At 48.4% G+C, this 20,098-nt stretch overlaps 1 protein-coding gene across 2 annotated transcripts in view; it reads left to right on the forward strand.

Annotated features, from left to right (window-relative positions):
• Positions 1-18,993, forward strand: part of CRMP1 (collapsin response mediator protein 1) — a 67,422-nt gene extending 48,429 nt beyond the window's left edge. The window contains exons 8-14 of one of the 2 annotated variants that reach the window (XM_027545013.1): positions 203-323; positions 4,364-4,520; positions 8,498-8,639; positions 9,489-9,659; positions 14,407-14,586; positions 15,623-15,788; positions 17,931-18,976. In XM_027545013.1, coding sequence (XP_027400814.1) covers positions 203-323; positions 4,364-4,520; positions 8,498-8,639; positions 9,489-9,659; positions 14,407-14,586; positions 15,623-15,788; positions 17,931-18,022 — 1,029 coding nt within the window. In that variant the 3' untranslated portion in view covers positions 18,023-18,976. Of the gene's footprint in view, positions 1-202; positions 324-4,363; positions 4,521-8,497; positions 8,640-9,488; positions 9,660-14,406; positions 14,587-15,622; positions 15,789-17,930 lie in introns of both variants that reach the window. The other variant, XM_027545014.1, reaches the window with a different exon arrangement.
• Positions 18,994-20,098: the final 1,105 nt, after the last annotated feature.

Consider the following 20,098-nt stretch of genomic DNA (forward strand, 5'->3'; position numbering starts at 1 on the left):
AACTGTCTAGCCGAATACATTGCCTTTTTTTTTCCTTTTTAAAAATCAACAGTGTCTTCCTCCCTTGATGCGATAGATTTCCCTCTGACCACACTTCATTAAGGAAAATCGAGGAAGGCTGATCAGGAAGAGCCCTGGGTGCTCAGAGTAGGTGGTGCCCCCACCCCTCCCCTCATGACCTGTGTGTTCGCTGTGTCCGCAGCTGGAGGCCGAGGCTGTGTTCCGGGCCATCACCATCGCGGGCCGGATCAACTGCCCTGTGTACATCACCAAGGTGATGAGTAAGAGCGCGGCGGACATCATCACCCTGGCCAGGAAGAAAGGTACGCAGCCCAGCACCCGGGATCTCCGCTGGGTGTGAGGAAGGGGCGTGTCCAGCAGGTTCAGGTTCACTGGTGGAGCTCTTGCCCAGGACAGAGACCCTCTGCCAGCCAGGTTGAAAAGGGAGCTGGACAGTGGGCAGACGCCAGATGGGTGGTTGGTTTTAGGTTTGATTCCTGGTGTGCCACAGGCCCCAGGTAAGTGGTGTTCTGAGCCTCATTTTCTCCATTTGTAGCTAAGGTGATTATCCCTCCTGTGGGTCACGTGAGACCATGTATTTTAAAGGTCTGTGAAGAGTTCCAAGTTCTCCCCAGGGTTTCACATCAAGGCAGTGATGGAGCTGGGGCTGCATCAGCTTCTGGGTCCTCCCCGCCTTCTTTCTGCTTCTCTCTGGGCCCTTCATCCTGGTTCCCCCATCCAGGGCCTCTCAGTGGGTGCATGCACCCAGGCTCCACTGTGGGACCCACAGAGAGCCTCAGCTGCAGGTTGGGAAGGAGGAAGATGTTGTTCCACCGGCCAGAGGGTCTGGGGGACAGCCCCATGCTGGACATCAGGGGAGTGAGGCAGGAAGTCCGCCTCCAGCTCTAAGACTTGGACACACTACTTACCCTCTGACCTGCTCAATGGCCCTTCCCCAGGAGGCTCAAAGGAGGCATCGAAGGGCATTGCCCAGGCCTTATGATTGAGGCCCACAGCCCCCAACAACTAGCAGGTCAAGAGTGAGGAAGGGCGCCCAGATGAGTCTTCCTTCCCAAAATCAGGGTGAGAGAGATGGACAGAGAGAGAATGACAGATGGACAGAGATGAGAGAGAATGACAGGAGCTCATGTCACACGGAGACAGTGGCTAGACTCTTTGATCCTTGTGGACATTCACCAAGGAGGTTTGCCACTCAGACAAGGTCCACCCCATCCACGCTCTGGGAGTCGTATGAGGTTGATCGGAAGCTCTGGGTCACACGGTGTGGCCAGGTGAAAATCAGCAGGAACAGCACAGCCCTGACAGCATCCACCACCCTCTGTACCCACAGGGCTCCCCCTTCTTACAGGAACCCTTCATGGAAAGTGCAAGTGGCTCTGGTCTTAAAATTCTTTAATGATATATGTTACTGGGTTGACCAAAAAAGTTAGAGTTTTTTTTCCATAAGATTTGACAGAAAAATCGAAACGAACTTGTTGGTCAACCCGATATTTCACCTAATGTGTCCAAAATATTCACTCCACATGTAGTCAAGATAAAAGCACTAACAGGATATTTGGCGTTATTTTTTCTGTACAATCTTCAAAGTCTAGCGTGTGTATCACCCTTTCAGCACGTCTCATTTCAGACCAACCCCAACTCCAAATGCCTGAAAGCCACGATGCGGCTGGTGGTTTTCATATGGAACAGCAGCTTTTTTTTTTTTAATTATTTGTTTGGCTTTGTGAGGTCCCAGCTGCATCGTACAAGATCTCCTGTTGTGTGTGAGCTTGCTAGTTGCAGCTCAGCTGTCCTTCTGCAGGTGGGATCTTAGTTCCCCAACCAGGGATTGAACCTGCATCCCTTGCATTGGAAGGCTGATTCTTAACCACTAGGCCACCAGGGAAGTCCGGGAACAGAGCAGTTTTGAACCCCAAATACCTGGTTTTAGTATTTTAAGGGCAAGCTAATGAGTGGAGGTGTTGATAGTGCTCTAGGCCAGCGTAGCTTGCGGAGGACCAACTTTGGGTTAAAGATGAGGAAACTGTGGCTCAGAGCGGTAACAGAAGCTTAGAAGCAGCAGTAAGCATGCTGGCATAACTATGCCTGCAGGCCCTGGAGCTGCCGAGAAATAAGGTGACCACCAGCCGTGGGTGGCTATTTCAGTTTAAATGAAGCAAATTTAAATACAATTTTTAAGTTGGCTCTTTAGTTGCTTCCCTGGTGGCTCAGTGGTAAAGAATTTGCCTGCAAACACTGGAGACTCAGAGACACGGGTTCGATCCCTCGGTCAGGAAGATCCCCTGGAGAAGGGAATGGCATCCTGCTTCCAGTCATGTTGCCAGGAAAATCCCATGGAGGTCTCAAAAGTGTTAGACACCTACCAGGGTCCAGCCCTGGTGGATCCAGGGAATTCGAAGCGGGGACAGCGTTGGCGAGGATCAGGAAACAATTGCTTAATTAAATGTTAATTAAGGATATAAAGAGTAATAGAATAAGGATAGCTCAGTGAGAAAATTTAGTGGAGAAAAGAGGCTGAATAATTCAGCCAGAAGGTGAGAGAAAGAACGACATGGGGAGACCAAGTCGGTGAACAAGGCCCTCACTTTATTTTCCAAAGTAGTTTTTATACCTTAAGTTATGCGTAGAGGATAATGGGGGAAGGGGTAAAGTCATACAGTAAGCCAGGCTTTCTTCCTGCAAACTTACCATATGCAAAAGTTTAGGTGATTTGCATCATCTTCTGGCCTGGAGGCCTGTTAACATTTTAAGACCCTTTGTTCAGAAAACTTATTTTTCTCTAAAGGTGATTAGTCAGGCGCCACCCTCCAAAAGCATTAGATAAAGTTGCATTCCTATAGGGCAAAGGTGTGGTGGGCTATAATAAGAAAAAGAATTAACTCAAGGGTCCAAGGTTACAAACATTAAAGCTACTACTTATACCAATTATATCAATCAATACACTGCCAGGGACACAGTAGGTAAGGGATATGGAGACGTAGCAAACATTGGCCCAACAAGTGAAAAACCCTTCACCAATACAATTTCTGATCAATCTTTTAACTGCTCAAAGGAATCTGTATTTAGACAGTTTAGAACATCTCATGCCTCTCACAGTTGGGAGGCTCTGAGCAATCACATGTGGCCAGAAAAACCTATTCAGGCAGGCTAGAGGACTTCCAAAGGAGTTTGTAGGTTGAAACACTATCACACCCAGGAACTTTATTAACTGGAGCTGTAAGTTGACTCTTTTTTCAGAGAGAGGTAGTGGGGGACAGCCCCCCATAAAGTCAGAGGTGTAGGTGAGAGCACAAAGCAGAAAGTAGGCAGAGTCTGGTTTTGGGGATAGATACTCGAGAATTTCCAGGGGGACTCCTGAGGCTTGATCCCACCTTTGCGTATGCCGAACCTCCTTCCTCATGACCCTTGCCACGGGCGGAGCTCCTCACGCTGGCTCCCGGCAGACACCGCTGAGCATCTAAACAACAGTGGCATTAGCCCTGTTTCTTGTGCTCTAGGGCCACGTGTGGCTGGTGGCTCCTGCCCCGGACAGCTCGGCACAGAACAGTCCCACCACCACCGTTGGGTGGCACCATCCCAGAGCCAGGCTGCTGGAGACAAAAGCCTCCCTCCCACTTGCCAGCAGTGTGGCCCCGGGCAGATGCCACAGAGCCGTGGGACCAAGTCCCCTTGGCACTTCCTCAGCTGCAGGAATTCTCACTAAGCCTGAGACTTTGCCTGTGGGTTTTTGTTCTGGCAGAAACACCTCTGGCCCCTCCCTGGAAAGTGAGTGCTCAGCAATGAGCCCCTAGCAGTGACTTGGCGGCTGCATACCCTGGTCCCCTTGCTCCGCAGGGTGGGATGGCCCTGGGGCTCCTGGAGCCCCCAGGGCACTGAGCTGTGGGCGCCCACAGCCATGACTAGGTGCTCACTCACCTGTCCTCAGTGTCTCTCTCAGCCTATGTCCCGTCCTCCATGCCCGCCAAGTTGTTTCCTGGAATCACCTCCAGATAAAATGCTTGAACTTGATTTTTCACTTGAATATCTGCTCCTGGCAGAACCTATGCAAGGACAGCACATCAGGTGTCTGTGCCTCGACTGACCATCATAAACAGATAATGATCAGATCCAAGCTCTGAAAGTGTTGATGGTCCACAGGGTCACTGAGTGGGACAGCGGGTGCTGAGTGCCTGGTGGCCGGGGGCAGGGCCTCTGGGGTGTATGTGGTGAAGCCTGATGGAGAGGACGGGTGTGATTTATCCCCCATCTCATTGTCTGGCCTTTGAGATTCTATTTTCCTGCATCAGAATCTCCCACGAGAGACCATCCACTGTCAACCATATGTGTCTGTTTGCCTCCCAAGGCCCGCTCGTTTTTGGTGAGCCCATTGCTGCCAGTCTGGGGACGGACGGCACCCACTACTGGAGCAAGAACTGGGCCAAGGCGGCGGCCTTTGTGACTTCCCCTCCCCTGAGCCCGGACCCCACCACGCCTGACTACTTGACCTCCCTACTGGCCTGGTGAGAACCCTGGGGTGGCTGGGGTGTTGGGGCTGGGCTTGTGGGCAGGGTCACGGGGCTGGGGTTGTGGGCGGGGTCTCGGGGCTGGGCAGGTGGGCCGGGCCTTTGGGCAGGTTGAAGGGCTGGAGATTGCAACTGCCTCAGACTCACTTGGGAGAGGATCTTGGGCGGGGCGCTCCGGGAGACCTCAGAACAAAGCTCCAAGTGGTTTACAGCACGCCTTTGGGCCTTTGGGCTTCTCTGGTGTCTCAGATGGTAAAGAATCTGCCTGCAGTGCAGGAGACCCAGCTCAATCCCTGGGTCAGGAAGGTCCCCTGAAGAAGGGAAGGGCAACCCACTCCAGTACTCTTGCCTGGAGAATCCCATGGACAGAGGAACCTGGCAGGCTACAGTCCATGGGGTCACGAAGAGTCGGACACATCTGAGCATCTTAACACTTTCAGGCCTTTTAATCAGTAACTGTTCAAGTTTATAGGTCACCTGCCATTCATTCAGCAATATTTAAGCACCTTCTGTGTGCCTGGCACTGTAGTGAAATAGGAAACACACAGAATTAGGAGTGTGAGACCAGGATCCCAATCCTGATGGACTGTGTCACCCTGGCCATGTCAGCTAACCTGTAATGTCTCTGCGTCAGTTGGCTCCTCGGCCGAGTGGGGAGAACGCAGTACCTACTGCAGAGCTGGCTGTGAGGTAGTGTAGGCAGAAAGCCTGGAATTCAGTGTTCACAGCAGCCAGTGCATTCTAGTCTGCTTCCTGCACCCGGTAGGCGCACAGGTGCTTCAGTCCCTTCTCTGCTGTCCGCCAGTGCACGGCAAGAATACGTGAGGTCACAGGAGAAGGCTAAGTGGTGAGGGGTGCAAGCCGTTCTGGAAGTGGAGATGCAAGCTTGGAAGGCTTTCTAGAGGAAGTGACATCAGGCCTGGAGCTAGAGGATGCATAAGAGTTTGCCTGATGGGTGAGGATAAGAAGGAGCTTCTAATCAGCAGGAACCTTAAGAGGGTGAGGCTGTGTACCCAGCATTGACGCAGCGGCCCATGACTTACATATCCAATCGCTCACTCAGAGTCTCTGCAGCCTGAAGTCTGGTGGGCAGTTCCAAGTCCAAAACAAACCCTTGATCTTCCTCCAGGGAGCTGCTGCCCCCCAAATTTTGCCCATCTCAGGAGGAGGCCGGACATGGACCAAAGGTCCTGGAATCTGGCCACTTCCTCCTCCTTGGCTGCAGCCATCCTGGCTCAAGGACCACATCTCTCACCTCCCAACTGACCTTGTTTATTTCTGTGTGGCTCCTTCCACACCCTCATCGCATCACAGTCTGTTCTCACCAGATGCTGAGAAATTTTAAAACTTTAATCAGACCAAGCCATCCCTTGGCCAGGAGACCTCCAGGGTTCTTTCCTCTCAAAGTGAAATGCAAGTTCCCACGATGTCCCACAGGGCTGAACCGGATCTGACTTTCATTCCTCACTAACACTGCCTAGCCCTCCCAGGCCCTCCTCTCCCCTCGGTTCCCCTGGTCCAGCCCTCTGGTCTCAAGCTAAATATACCCCAGGCAGGATGGTGCCACAGGGCCTTTGCATTCACTCTACCCCTGCCTAGCACTCTTTTCTTGCTCATCTTCTGATTTGCTCTTTGCTGGAAGATTTCTTCTTAAAGAAGAGTTTGAATCATCTTCTGAAAAATGGCAACCCCAGTGCTACCCCACACATCGTAATACTCATTCTCCTGATAGATACGTTCCTAACTTCTTCACCCCGCACGGGAATGTCAACAAATGCACAGAGACATTTGTCTCTTTCTGCTTGTAGGTGCATCCCCATTGCCTAAGACTATGCTAGACACAGGACCACACACCTTTGTTGAATAAATGAGTGAATATCACATCTGAAAGTATTTTTGTATGTCTAGATGATTGCTCACATGCCTGGGGCTCTGAACTAGAGGCTGGCCTCTGTCCTCATTGAAAATCACAAAATAACGCTCCACTTATTCCATTGATTTAGATGCCACTTTGGGGCTCATCACATAGTCCAAAAGTATTTTCTCTCCAACGCCTGAGGGACGAAAGAGCAAACCCAGTGAGCTTGTGTCACTTTGTTGCAATCAACAAATCAACAAATAGCGTTTTGTCCCTTGGGCACAGCACAGAAACACCAGCCTTACAGAAGGATGACCTGTGTCAGGTCCCATGTGACATGGCAGGAATACAAGGCCAGGGGCATGACCTTCCTTCCAGCACAAACATCCCTGACTCCATGAGACTCACAGGCACGTCCTGGAGGCTAGGTGTTTGACTCACTTATTTATATATTCATTCATTCATTGGCTGCACTCATTTTTTTTTCTTTTTTTAAACCTTGAGATAAAATTCACATAACCTAAAATTCCTTGAGCACTCAGAGAGAAGAGGTTGGTGAAGGAAGGAGAGAGAAGCAAGGGAGTTGGCATCTTTGACACCGTTTGTCTGGAGCTGAGCGCCAGGCAGGTAGCTCATGGGCTCCTCAGAGTGACCCTGGATGGAAGGTTCTATTCTTTTCTCCATTTTATGCATGTGAAAAAGAGGAGTGACTTACCTGACCAGGAGGTGGCAGGTCTGGGATTTAAAAGCCGACCTCTTGGATCTGTAAAGTCAAAGGGTTGTTCAGAGGTCTAGTGAGATGCAGAGTGGAAGTAGAGCCACCCTGCTCAGCTTTAGTAGCTTCTGCTCAGCAGGCTTCTGCACGGATGCTGCATCGTGGGGGCACCGTGGACTCTCTCTCCAAGGGGTGAAAACACGCCCACCAAGAGGGAAATGATGCCTTCTGCAGCAACACTGATGGTCCTAGAGATGATCATACTGAGTGAAGTAAGACAGAGAAAAGCGAACATCATATGACACCGAAAGCAGGAACAGATGTAGAATAGATGCTTTCACAACATAGGAAACAAACTTATGGCTACCAAGGTGAAAAGAGGGGGTGAATTGAGAGATTGGGGTTGACATACAGACACTAGTATATATAAAATAGGTAATGATAAGGACCTACTGCATCGCTCAGGGAACTCTACTCCGTACTCTGTAACGACCTATATGGGAAAAGAACCTAAAAAAGGCTGGATATATGTATACGTATAACTGACTCACTTTGCTATACTACAGAAACTCAACGTTGTAAATCAACTATACTCCAAAAATTTTTTTAAAAGGAAAAGAACAGACCAGCGCCCCAGGACCTGTTTTAGGGCAGGAGGAAAAGGCTGACCTGGGGAGCCTTACCCAGAGTCTGCACTCACGCAGAACCTACTCCTGATGCCCAGGTCTCTTCCCAGTCTTCAACCAGACACCAAAGGCCAATGGACCTTGTGGTGTCACTCAGAAAAGCCTATTGTTGTTGTTCAGTCGCTCAGTTCTGTCTGACTCTTTGGGACACCATGGACTTCCCTGTCCTTCACTATCTCCCAGAGTTTGTGCAAACTCATGTCCATTGAGTCAGTGCTGCCATCCTATGCCTCATCCTCTGTCCATCCTCATCCAACGCCTCATCCTCTGTCACCCCCTTCTCCTCCTGCCTTCAATCTTTCCCAGCATCAGGGTCTTTTCCAATGAGTCAGTTCTTCGCATCAGGTGCCAAAGTATTGGAGTTTCAGCTTCATCATCAGTCCTTCCAATGAATATTCAGGGTTGATTTCCTGTAGGGTCGACTCGTTTGATCTGCTTGCAATCCAGGGAACTCTCACGAGTCTTCTCCAGCACCACAGTTTGAAAGCACCAATTCTTTGGCACTCAGCCTTCTTTATGGTTGCTCACATCTGTACATGACTACTGGAAAAACCATAGCTTTGATTATATGGACCTTTGTTGACAAAGTAAAGCCCATAATGTGCCCCGAATCTCACTAGGGTGTGAGTTTCACAGCCTTCTTGGGTGTTTCAGTCAAAGCCTGATCCTCAGCGTGAGCTCAGATCTGAAGCCCACCCTGTTTTGCCTTTGCCAGTGGAGACCTGCAAGTCACGGGCAGCAGCCACTGTCCCTACAGCACCGCGCAGAAGGCGGTGGGCAAGGACAACTTCACCCTGATCCCTGAGGGTGTCAACGGGATAGAGGAGCGCATGACCGTGGTCTGGGACAAGGCGGTGGTAAGGCGGCGGCATCTCCCCCTGGAATGTTGTAGAAATTCTAGAAACACCCTCCTGGCCCTCCTGGCCCATCGAAGCAGTGTGTTAGGCCCCTGGTTCCTAAATTTCCTTTCTTGCTTCGAGGGAGAAGCAGAATGTACCAGGATGGCACATGGAAAACAGGTGGACCCTTAGGAGAGCTTGAGGAAACTTCCCTGGTGGTCCAGTGCTTGGGACTCCAAGCTTCCAATGCAGAGGGCACGGGTTCAACCCCTGGTCGGGAAACTAAGATCCCACATGCCTTGAGATGTGGCCAAAAAATTTTCTTTTTAACTTAAAAAATTTTTTTTCATTAAAAAAGAAATCAATGTGAGCCCTGTAGCATCCTCTGCACGTGTAGATGAGACAGCGGCTGTCGTTTAGTTTTTAAGGATGAAGATATTTTGTTTTGATCCACATTTTAGTCCATGTAAAGATAACTGTAAACCATGTGTGTGTTCGAGGTTAGGGTTGAGAGCAGGGTACAGAGACTTCCTGTTCCATAAGGAATCCCTGGGTCACACCTCGATCACTCACTTGAAAGAGTAGATTTTTATTCTCAATTAAACTTGGGCCCAGTGAAACTGACCAGATATCAGGATGGCCCTCGGGAAAATATTAACACACCTTGGAGTGGTTAATTACATCTCCTCTGCTCTGATGAAGCCAGGCCCCTGGCACTCTTTCAAGGTGGCCTGGTTTCAGCGGGCAGAGGAGAAGAAAATTCTGAAGTCCTTGCAAGGACTCCCATTGGCTGCTTTAGGTCTGTCCTGTCTGCCCCTTCTGAGCCTACTGTGAGCTGCTCTTCTCATCAGCGGATCTCTGCTTCAGGCTACTGGCAAGATGGATGAGAACCAGTTTGTCGCTGTTACCAGCACCAACGCAGCCAAGATCTTTAACCTGTACCCCAGAAAAGGGCGGATTGCCGTGGGCTCGGATGCCGACGTGGTCATCTGGGACCCAGACAAGGTGAAGACCATAACAGCCAAGAGTCACAAGTCGGTAAGTCCTGGTTTATCAGTGACGCTCCTGCCTTGGGTGAACGGGTCTTGCTCTGCAGTCGTTTTAGGAGCCTCTGGTTAAAAATGATTTATGAATTCTCTAACTAAAGTGTGATCTGATATCTGGTGTGACTCCATCATTCTGATTTCTCCTCTGGTTGGAGAGATTGGGAGAGGGGTTTGAAGCAGGCTCAGCTGAACTGTTCTAGCATCTCTCTCTCTCTCTCCTCTCTCTCCCCCTCATTTCTTTCTCCCTCGGTCTCCGGAGTTCCTGGCAGCATTCTCAGCTGACTCTGCTCTTAATTCTATGTGGGTGATATAACCTGAGCCTCATAGAATTCCCCAAGTGAGGAATGCCACTGTGGCATTTAACTGTCCTTCCACTAAGAGACAACAGATCATACAGAGCTGAGTGAGTGCACAGTTGGCTAGTTTTGACTGGAGTTAGTGATTTGATTCTTGCACCACTTTTTTGACATTTGCAATCCACATTTAGGCTTCAAAAAAATTATAAATTATTGCCTAGCAGGATCACTTCAGGGTGACTCAGGACACAGTAGATGAGCAAATGTTAAAACTGAAAACAAATCATCTGCCTGGGTCCTGGAAGGCAGTGGCCACGAGGAGTCCAAGGCGTAGTATTAACATCTGTTTGTAGAAAATCAATTTGATTATTTCCCTGAAGCCCTGAGTCCACACCTAAAAACCATCACAAACAATAAGGCTGATTCCAAATCAATATAAAGAATCGATACCTTCACTGTGAGATAATTATAGAGCACTTGGAAAAACAGAATGGGAATCAAATTCCTGTTTTAATAATACTCAAAAATGAAGAGTTCCAAAAATGCAATTTCTTCTATGCTAAAAAAAATTCAATAGAATAAAAATATCAGTTCTTTCTAATTTAATCTATAAAGCTGAAGTCATCTTCACATAAAATGTAATGGAGTTGTTTTTTTTAACTAGAAAATCAGAGTTCCTGGATGGAAGATGTGAGAATAGCCAAAACATTTCTGAAAAAAATGAAAGAACCAGTGCTAATCAGCCCCATTATTAACTCATATTATAAAGCTACAATCATCAAGATAGTTTGGTATTCAGTTCAGTTCAGTCGCTTAGTCGTGTCCGACTCTTTGCGACTCCATGAACTGCAGCATGCCAGGCCTCCCTGTCCATCTATTACCAACTCCCAGAGTTTACCCAAATTCATGTCCATTGAGTTGGTGATGCCATCCAGCCATCTCATCCTCTGTCGTCCCCTTCTCCTCCTGCCCTCAATCTTTCCCAACATGGGAGTCTTTTCAAATGAGTCAGCTCTTCGCATCAGGTGGCCAAAGTACTGGAGTTTCAGCTTTAACATCAGTCCTACCAATGAACACTCAGGACTGATCTCCTTTAGGATGGACTGGTTGGATCTCCTTGCAGACCAAGGGACTCTCAAGAGTCTTTTCCAATACCACAGTTCAAAAGCATCAATTTTTCTGTGCTCAGTCCTCTTTATAATCCAACTCTCACATCCATACATGACCACTGGAAAAACCAGAGCCTTGACTAGATGGACATTTGTTGACAAAGTAATGTCTCTGCTTTTTAATATGCTGTCCAGGTTGGTCATAACTTTCCTTCCAAGGAGTAAGCGTCTTTTAATTTCATGGCTGCAGTCACCATCTGCAGTGATTTTGGAGCCCCCCAAAATAAAGTCTGACACTGTTTCCACTGTTTCCCCATCTATTTCCCATGAAGTGATGGGACCAGATGCCATGATCTTAGTTTTCAGAATGTTGAACTTTAAGCCAACTTTTTCACTCTCCTCTTTCACTTTCATCAGGAGGCTGTTTAGTTCTTCTTCACTTTGTGCCATAAGGGTGGTGTCATCTGCATATCTGAGGTTATTGATATTTTTCCCGGCAGTCATATTCCAGCTTGTGCTTCATCCAGCCCAGCGTTTCTCATGATGAACTCTGCATATAAGTTAAATAAGCAGGGTGACAATATACAGCCTTGATGTACTCCTTTTCCTATTTGGAACCAGTCTGTTGTTCCATGTCCAGTTCTAACTGTTGCTTCCTGACCTGCATACAGGTTTCTCAAGAGGCAGGTCAGGTAGTCTGGTATCCCCATCTCTTTCAGAATTTTCCACAGTTTATTGTGATCCACACAGTTTGGTATTAGAGAAAGAGAAAAGAGAGCCACGCAATAGACTGACCACATACAAGAATTTGATTTCCAACAAAGGAGACAGTTGAAATTAGACAAAGACAGTTATTCAATCAATTGTGTTTGAATACTTAGCTCATAGGGCTAGACCTCTACTGTACTCTTGACTGTAAAACAAATGGAAATGGGTCAAAGACTGAAATAAAATGAAGTTATGAAAGGACTAGAATGATACCCATTTTTAAAAATGATCATTTTGAAGGTGGGAAGACCTAAGCGAGATACAGAACTTAGAAGCTATGAAGAAGAGTGGTCTGTTTGGCCACTGACTACATACAAATAAAATCAAGAAAAAAAAAAAACCTTTATATTGCAGCAGGTAATAATACTTATTACTTTATATGACATCTAAAGGCAGAAGATGAACAGGAGAAGTATTGGTAATACAAACAAAGGGAGAAAAATTTTTAATGTATTTTAATTTTTATAATTTTTATTTTAAATTATGAAAGTATGGTAACAAGAGACTTGGAAAATACAGAAGAAAGGTTACATATAATTACACTATATATTACAATTATTTTTTTAAGTAGATAAATTAAGATTTGTAGTTGGATTTTTAATATCAAACTCTCAAAAATGAATAGAATGAATATACAGAGAAGTAGAAGGATATTGTAGACCTGAAAAGCACTATAAACTATTTCAACATAATTAAGATTTATACAATTTTCACACAACAGTAGGATACAAATTCTATTCAAGCTCTCACAGACAAGAAATTTTTTTAACATTGACTATGTCGTTAGAAACCATTAAGGAAAATACTGAAAGCCTAATAGAACAAGGAGCATAAAGCTCAGTGACACGAGAAGAAATACACAAAGCGTTTCTGTTCATTCAAAACCAGACCTGACCTTATGTGTAATTAACCAAATACAAATCATCGTAGTAAAATGTTTTCACCCGCACCAGTGATTGAGATGCAGGGATTTACGACGACAGAGATGAGGTCTGACAAGGAGGCCAACCGACTGATGGGGTTTCACTGGGAATATAAAACAGTGCTGCCTTTTCAGAGGGCAAATCTAAGTTAAAATCCATTTACGCTTTGGCCCAAACACCATGTCTAGGAAGATGTTCACATATGCCTGTCTGGACACCCATGTGTATTTGTCATGCTTTTTAGCAAAAGCAGGAAAATGACCCTCATGTTTGTCCCTGGAAACTGAATAAGTAAATGATATTATGTCCCTGGCCTGCTGCAGTCCCTGGGGTCGCGAAGAGTCAAACACAACTGAGTGACTGAACTGAACTGATTATGTCCCTGGGGTGGAATCCAGTTCAGCATTTTAAGGAATGTCAAGACACTTTTAGCCCACAAGATGTGCTGACAGGAACATTCTCGGAGGTAGGAAGAAGAACAAAAGTGGAAACTGTGTACGGAGCACCTGGAACATGAGATAGTTGTTCACATACAGAAAATATCTGGGGGCCCAGGATGGAAGCGACGACAGCTCGTGAATAATAGTCGTTTGTATTGAATTTTACTTTGTTCATATAGCACCTTTAAGTAATGCAGCAATTATATTAGCTTCTAAAACTCTGTGTGGTCCAGTGGTTAGGACTCTGCGCTTTCACTGCTGAGGCTGTAGGTTTGATCCGTGGTTGAGGAACCAAGATCCCCCAGGTCATGTTATATGGCCAAAAATAAAAAACTAACAGTAAAAAGCAAAGCCAAAAAAGCCAAAACTCTATGTGGTTGTGAAATACAGAATGTGACATTGTGGGCAATTTATCCTGAGCCTCAGAAGAATTCCCTGGTGGAGGAATGCCAGTGTGAGTCAGGCTTCTCAGTCTGAGAGTGAAGACAGACCTGCTTTTTAAAATGATGTATCTTTTGTACAATTGGGATTTTCACTGTCTACATGACCTACTTTTTGAATAATCAGAGAGTGTGACTGGTGTTAGTTATATTCACTTTAGGAGTTATGAAAGGAACGCATTATGTTTTAAGGAAATGATTTGTCTTTCAAATTATTTTTTAAAAAGACAGAAAAAATTAAAAAGACCTTCCCCAGTGCTGGAGGGGACTTCATAGACATGAAATCACTAAATAGTCCCCTGTTGCCAATGTCGTGTCAATTCATCTGATGCCTTCAGAAAATTATTTGGCAGTCTGCAATGAATGCCTTTCAAAAGCTCATATCCCTGTGACCCAGTAAGTTAATTTTAGGAAACCATCTTAAAGAATGTTTTTAAAAATGAGATCCCAAAATGTCCATGTTAGCCAAAGTGGCTGCATTTCCTAACTCCAGGGACCCCATTCACATTCAAGATCCCCAGAGGGTAATAGTTAGATTATATAAAACCACCAGCAACATCAAAGTTTAACAGTGAGGGGCTAATTATACAAATGAAAGAGCGTACAAAGGAATATTTCATGGCACTAAGGTGTTTCCCAGAAAGAATAAACACAGGAAAATGCCTGTGATAGCCTGTGTAGCAGAATCACCATCAGGATGAACAGGGCTCATGCAGAGAAAAGCCTGGGGAGTTGATTAAACCCGGTGGTTCTCGCCCCACAGGCCGTGGAGTACAACATCTTCGAAGGCATGGAGTGCCACGGCTCCCCGCTGGTGGTCATCAGCCAGGGCAAGATCGTCTTCGAGGATGGCAACATCAACGTCAACAAGGGCATGGGCCGCTTCATCCCCAGGAAGCCCTTCCCCGAGTACCTCTACCAGCGTATAAGGATCCGGAACAAGGTGACAGCCCGGGGACTCTGCCCGAGCCTCCCCTTCCTCCTGTGTAGGAGGAGGGAGCTGAGGACTGGGGTCCCCCTGTGCAGGGGAGGAGGGAAGTGGGTGTGAGGCTGGGCCGTTGTCACTGACTCACACTGGGGACCTGCTTGTGTCCCTGGCCACACGCTGTCTCCCGGGACTTGGGCAGACGCCCACAGACCCCTGGCTGGCTCTGAGCCCTCTGGCGGGCTCCCAGCCTCCCACCTGAGCCCCTGCAGGTTTCAGTTTCTCTGCTCAGGGCTCTGTCTCCTGGGGCAATCCTCAACCCATGCAGAGGGCTGGGGGCCTTGCCCCATTCATTTCTGGGTCCCAGCAGAGGTTTGTGCTGGCAGTTGTTTTGAGCCAGCTGCCCTTAGAGGTGACCCTCTCATCCTCTCTCCTCCTGTCTGGGATCACCTTCCAAACAAACTACCCAACATCCCCTAATCCGTGGTGAAGATGCCCCTGGTCCTCAGTTTAGGGGTCCTTGTAGGGGCATCAGGGAAAGTGTTTTCCTCTTGGAAATGGCTTTGGAGTTCTCCTGCAGGAAGCTCTGTGTGTGTGTGTATGCATGTGAGTCTGTGCATGCCTGTCTTTATATGAATGTGTTAGGTTGTATGTAGGCATGTGTGATGTGTGCATTATATGTGTTTGTTAGTATATGTATGCAGGCATGCATGTACATGTGTAAAATTGTGTGTATGCATGTGGCGTGTGTATTATGCATGTTTGTTAGTGTGTATCCAGGCTTGTGTGTGCATATATACACATATGTGTGAATTATGTGTGTGTGGAGTGGGGGTGTGTGGTGTGTGCATGCATATGCATACATGCACACGTGTGTGTGTGCGCGTGCATTTAGGTATGCTGGTGCATGTGAATGTGTGCCTGTGTGTGGCGTGTGTACAAGCATGTGTGTGCGTACTTGTGCATATCCCCAGGGAGACCACAGGTCACTCGCCTGCATGTGGGAATGCATATGTGCATCTTGTCAATCAATTGCTCTTCTCACCCCTCTCAGGTTTCTGGGTTGCAAGGGGTTCCCAGGGGCATGTATGACGGGCCTGTGTACGAGGTGCCAGCCACACCCAAATATGCAACTCCCGCTCCTTCTGTCAAATCCTCGCCTTCCAAACACCAGCCTCCACCCATCAGAAACCTCCACCAGTCCAACTTCAGCTTATCAGGTGAGAAACTACAGCAGCCAAGGCTCCCCACCCTGCAGTGGCTCCCAGCGCCATGAACTCCTGAGAAATGGACCCACAGCCTCAGACACCCGAGGAACCAAAGATGGGAGTGGGGGAATCCCCGCCTCCCTTCCTCCGGGGGTTGTGCAGAAAGCAGAGGGGGTCCATGGGGGCAGCATAGAGATACATGACCCTGGTTTATGAAGAATCTGTGTAAATTGTCCATGTGCTCGTCCTTAATGCACTTGGGTCCATTTTACATTCTTACCCATGAAGCTGAGTATGGAGGGGAAGTCACAGTAGCTGCCTTTGCTGGGTATATCTTCTGGGTCAGATCTTTAGCTAGTCCCATCCATGGTGGTTTGTCACACGCTCTAGTAACTCAAGACTGTTTCAGCCTCACAACAGCCCTGTGTGTAGAGTCATATTATTCATACTTCTTTAAGGAGGAAATTAAGGCCCCAAGACATTCAGTGTCAAAATGCCAGGGCTTGATGCTCAAGTGAATGTGTGTGGACAAAATCAGAAGTTCCCTGGTCCCTCAGCCTCTCTGAAGGCTTTTGGGATGCGTGTCTGCAATTTCATCAGCTCACCACACGAGGGCAGGCGTGCATGTGTTGGGACCTTGGAATTTCAATTGAATGTGGGTTGCTTGCTGTGCCAGGTACTAGGAAGATGGTGATGAATAAGACATGGCTGGGCAGCCTCAGTCCAGTCCAGAGGTTGGCAGACTTTTTCTTAAAAGGCCAGATAGTAAATATTTTAAGTCTTGTGAGCAAAAAGGCAAAATCTAAGGCCATTAAAAAATGCAAAAACTACTCTTAGTTCATGGGCTGTACAAAAACAGAGCTGAGTTTTGTCATGGACTGATTGGTGGTCCGGCAGGAGTGAAGGGCATTTAAATAGAAAGGCTCTGTGGTTGGCAAAAGGGAGAATGGAGGGACAGAGAGAAGATACCAGTTTAAATACCAGTTTAAATTGTGGGGGTGACCACCTACCACAATAATTCAGGGATCATGCAACGAGGGACATGAATTAAGGGGTCCCTCAATCCAGACCTTCTTGCTTTCCCTGAGCCCATTTGTTCTGGAAGGAAAATCTTCTGACTGACCCTCCCCACAATACTCCTCCTCCCCAGCATTATCCAGCTTTCAATATTTACTTAATACATATTCATTGAGTGCCAGCACTGAGCTTAGTTCTGGAATTTTAAATCTTTAACCACAAGAGAATGTATGAGATTGGAACGGATGGTTAGCTTTGCAGATTTATAACAAAAAAGGCTGTCCCTACCTCCATACAGATCTGCCCGTTGCAAACGGGGTGGGTAAATCCAGCTCTGAGTGTTCACACACAGGCACACATGCATGCCCACACATGCACATACATGTGCCCCCACACATAACATAAAACACCTTTGTGACATTGGACTTTGGGGACAGACCACTTGGGGCTAGAATTCGGGCTTTTCTGCCCTCCAGTGGTGCTCCTACAATTGACCTGAGCCTCAAATTCCTCATCTGTAAATTCGGGGTAAAACAACACCCTTTTCACAGGACTACTCTGTGCCCTGAACTCAACAACATATGCTAAAGCACCAAGTCTGTGCCTGCACATGGTAGGCAACCAATCAATAATTGTTTGTCCCCGTTTTAGGCTTCCCTGCTAGCTCAGTTGGTAAAGAATCTGCCTGCAAGGCAGGAGACGTCTGATTCGATTCCTGGGTCGGGAAGATCCACTGGAGCAGGGATAGGCTACCCACTCCAGTATTCTGGCCTGGAGAATTCCATGGACTGTATAGTCCATGGGGTCGGAAAGAGTCAGACACAGTTGAGCAACTTTCCCTTTCCCCTGTTGCAAGACCATGAGGCCGGACAAGAAAAGAGAATGGGGTGGTCAGTGCTGCAGGAGGTGGCCCCGGGGCCTCGGGGGGCACAGAAGAGAGAGCATTGGACCCCATGGAGGTCAGGGAGCCTTCCCAGTGGTAAGCCTGGACTGCAGGGTCGGGTGGACGGAGGGCTGGTCAAGACAAGGGCTCCATGTCCCAAGGGCTTGACGTGGGGACCTGACACGAGAGGGCAGGAGCAGCCGGCAGAGCTGGTGTCCACAGATCTCCGAGTGACTGGCCGTGTCTCTTCCCAGGCGCCCAGATAGACGACAACAACCCCCGGCGCACTGGCCACCGCATCGTGGCGCCCCCTGGCGGCCGCTCCAACATCACCAGCCTCGGGTGAAGGCGCTGCATGGATGAGCCAGAGTGAAGGATTCTGGGAAGGACGTCCATCCCTTACCTGTCAGTGTTTGGAAGCCCACAGTTGTGTTTGGTACTGATGGAGGGGGGAGGGAGATGGAATGATGTTCTTTCCCTTTATTTGGTTTAGGAAGAAGTGGTACTAGTGTGGTGTGTTTGCTTGGAAATCCCCTGCCCTCAGTCGTGTGTTCATCTGAGTCCACCTCAGAGCATGGCGTCTCCACAGGCCCCTCCTTAGTGAACACAGGTTCTAACCTTGTCTTGTACTGTTCCCTCCCACTCCTGACGCCACGGGCTCCATGGTTCTCCGAGTGGTTCCCTTGCACCCCTCTAGCTGTTCTAGGATAGTTGATGCATGTTACTAAGTTATGTATGCGAGTCCGTGCGTGCGTCTGATGGAAGACGGCCCGAAGACCCAGGTAGACAGACACGAAGCCCAGACCTCAAGCCCCCGCGGGGGGCAACTCCAGATCTCTCGCAAGGAAAGTGTGTTCTCATTGGCCCACCCCCCACACCCCCAGTGAGATCCTGGGTGGAACTCCCAGGCAAGAGAGCCCCCCACCCCCAGCTGCTTACCGAGAAGCGTCACCCGCGTCCTGTGTCAGGAACCCTGGTCTCCGTGGTGCCGGTAGCTCGCCATGTCTTTCCGGTCCATGTGTGTCCTTCCAGCCAGCTCCGGACTGCAGGCCGAGCAGGTTCACCCTCAGAAAGGGGTCTCCCGCCCGCATTCAGGGCTGAGGACGGTGGGGCCACGGCTGCTCCCGGTGCCCGTGTCCTGGTCCCTCCAAGGCGGATGATGAGCAGTCAGATTTTTAAAGTTTTGTACATAGTTTTCCTTTGTAATCACCCCCATTTTTACTTAACGACTGACTTATTGTGACTCTTATTTCTGAATTCAAAGCTTGTGAAAAAATAAAATCAATGGCCCATTCCCGGACTGGGGTGTTGGCATTTAAGTGGCGGCTGGTTGGGTGCACGTGCTTGGAGCTTCCCCTCATGGTAACCAGTGGTGCTTACTTTAACAAGGACTCGTTAGGTGGTGGGGGACACAGAGGAGGGAGCAGAGGGAGCCTGTGGGGAGTGTTAGATCCTGAGACCGAGGATGGGAAGAGGAGGAGGATGGCTGGCAAAGGGTCGGCTTCTCTGATGCAGACACTCTCACTGTAGCCAGTTTCAAGCTAAACCAACATGAAGCCTGTGAGTCTGCGATCCATACACTGCAGGTTGGCTCTGGTGCCCAGGGCTATGGTACCCGTCCCAGCACAAATGGCCACTCCTGTGCCAACCCCCCTGCATTGTCACATGGAGCTCAGGCCAGGGGACCCAACACAAACGTGTCCCATAGCCCCTGGCACCAGGACACCAGAGCCGACCTACAGTGTATGGATTGCGGTATGTATAGTAAGGGCCATTGGCTTCAAGTTCTCCTCCAATGACTTCAACTCATGAAGCAAGAGAGCAAGAAGATTCCTGAACAAAGGCTTCTACTAAATTGAAAGTTCCCTCCTCCCTCCCTCCCTCCCTCCCTTTTTACTTCCACCAAGTATCTAAGGACTGCCTGCTTTGTGCTAGGCATCGGGCTAGTGGGGACAATGCAGTGGGTATATATTCGAGGGGGAAGGTCAGATATTATTACCCAAACTACACACCATGCCAATTGCTGTAAAGGAGGCATTTTGCAAGGAGCAGAGACATTATCTCCCACTCCTCGTGTCCCCATAGAAGGAGAGGTGCCCACTCTCTGGGGGGGACACATGGGGGCTCTCTTGGCCTCTTCCTCACTCATTCTCCCCCAGTGGAGGGTGAAACTACCTGATTTCTTCTCCGAACTGAGCGTGCTAACTGGCTCCCTTCCTCCATCCATGGAGATGACTGGCTTCAGGAAACAGACCCCTCAGATGTGAATTTAACCACAGTTACTGATGTTCACCAGGTGACCCTGGGAGGCTGTGGACTCATCTGGGATCTGGGTTAGGGCAGGTTGAGTTGTGTTCAGTGGGGATGGGCATATGTGCTGTGGAGGTGTTACCAGCCATCCCGGCACAAATGGCCACTCCTG

The sequence above is a fragment of the Bos indicus x Bos taurus genome, chromosome 6, assembly GCF_003369695.1.
Source record: "Bos indicus x Bos taurus breed Angus x Brahman F1 hybrid chromosome 6, Bos_hybrid_MaternalHap_v2.0, whole genome shotgun sequence".
Taxonomy (NCBI): domain Eukaryota; kingdom Metazoa; phylum Chordata; class Mammalia; order Artiodactyla; family Bovidae; genus Bos; species Bos indicus x Bos taurus.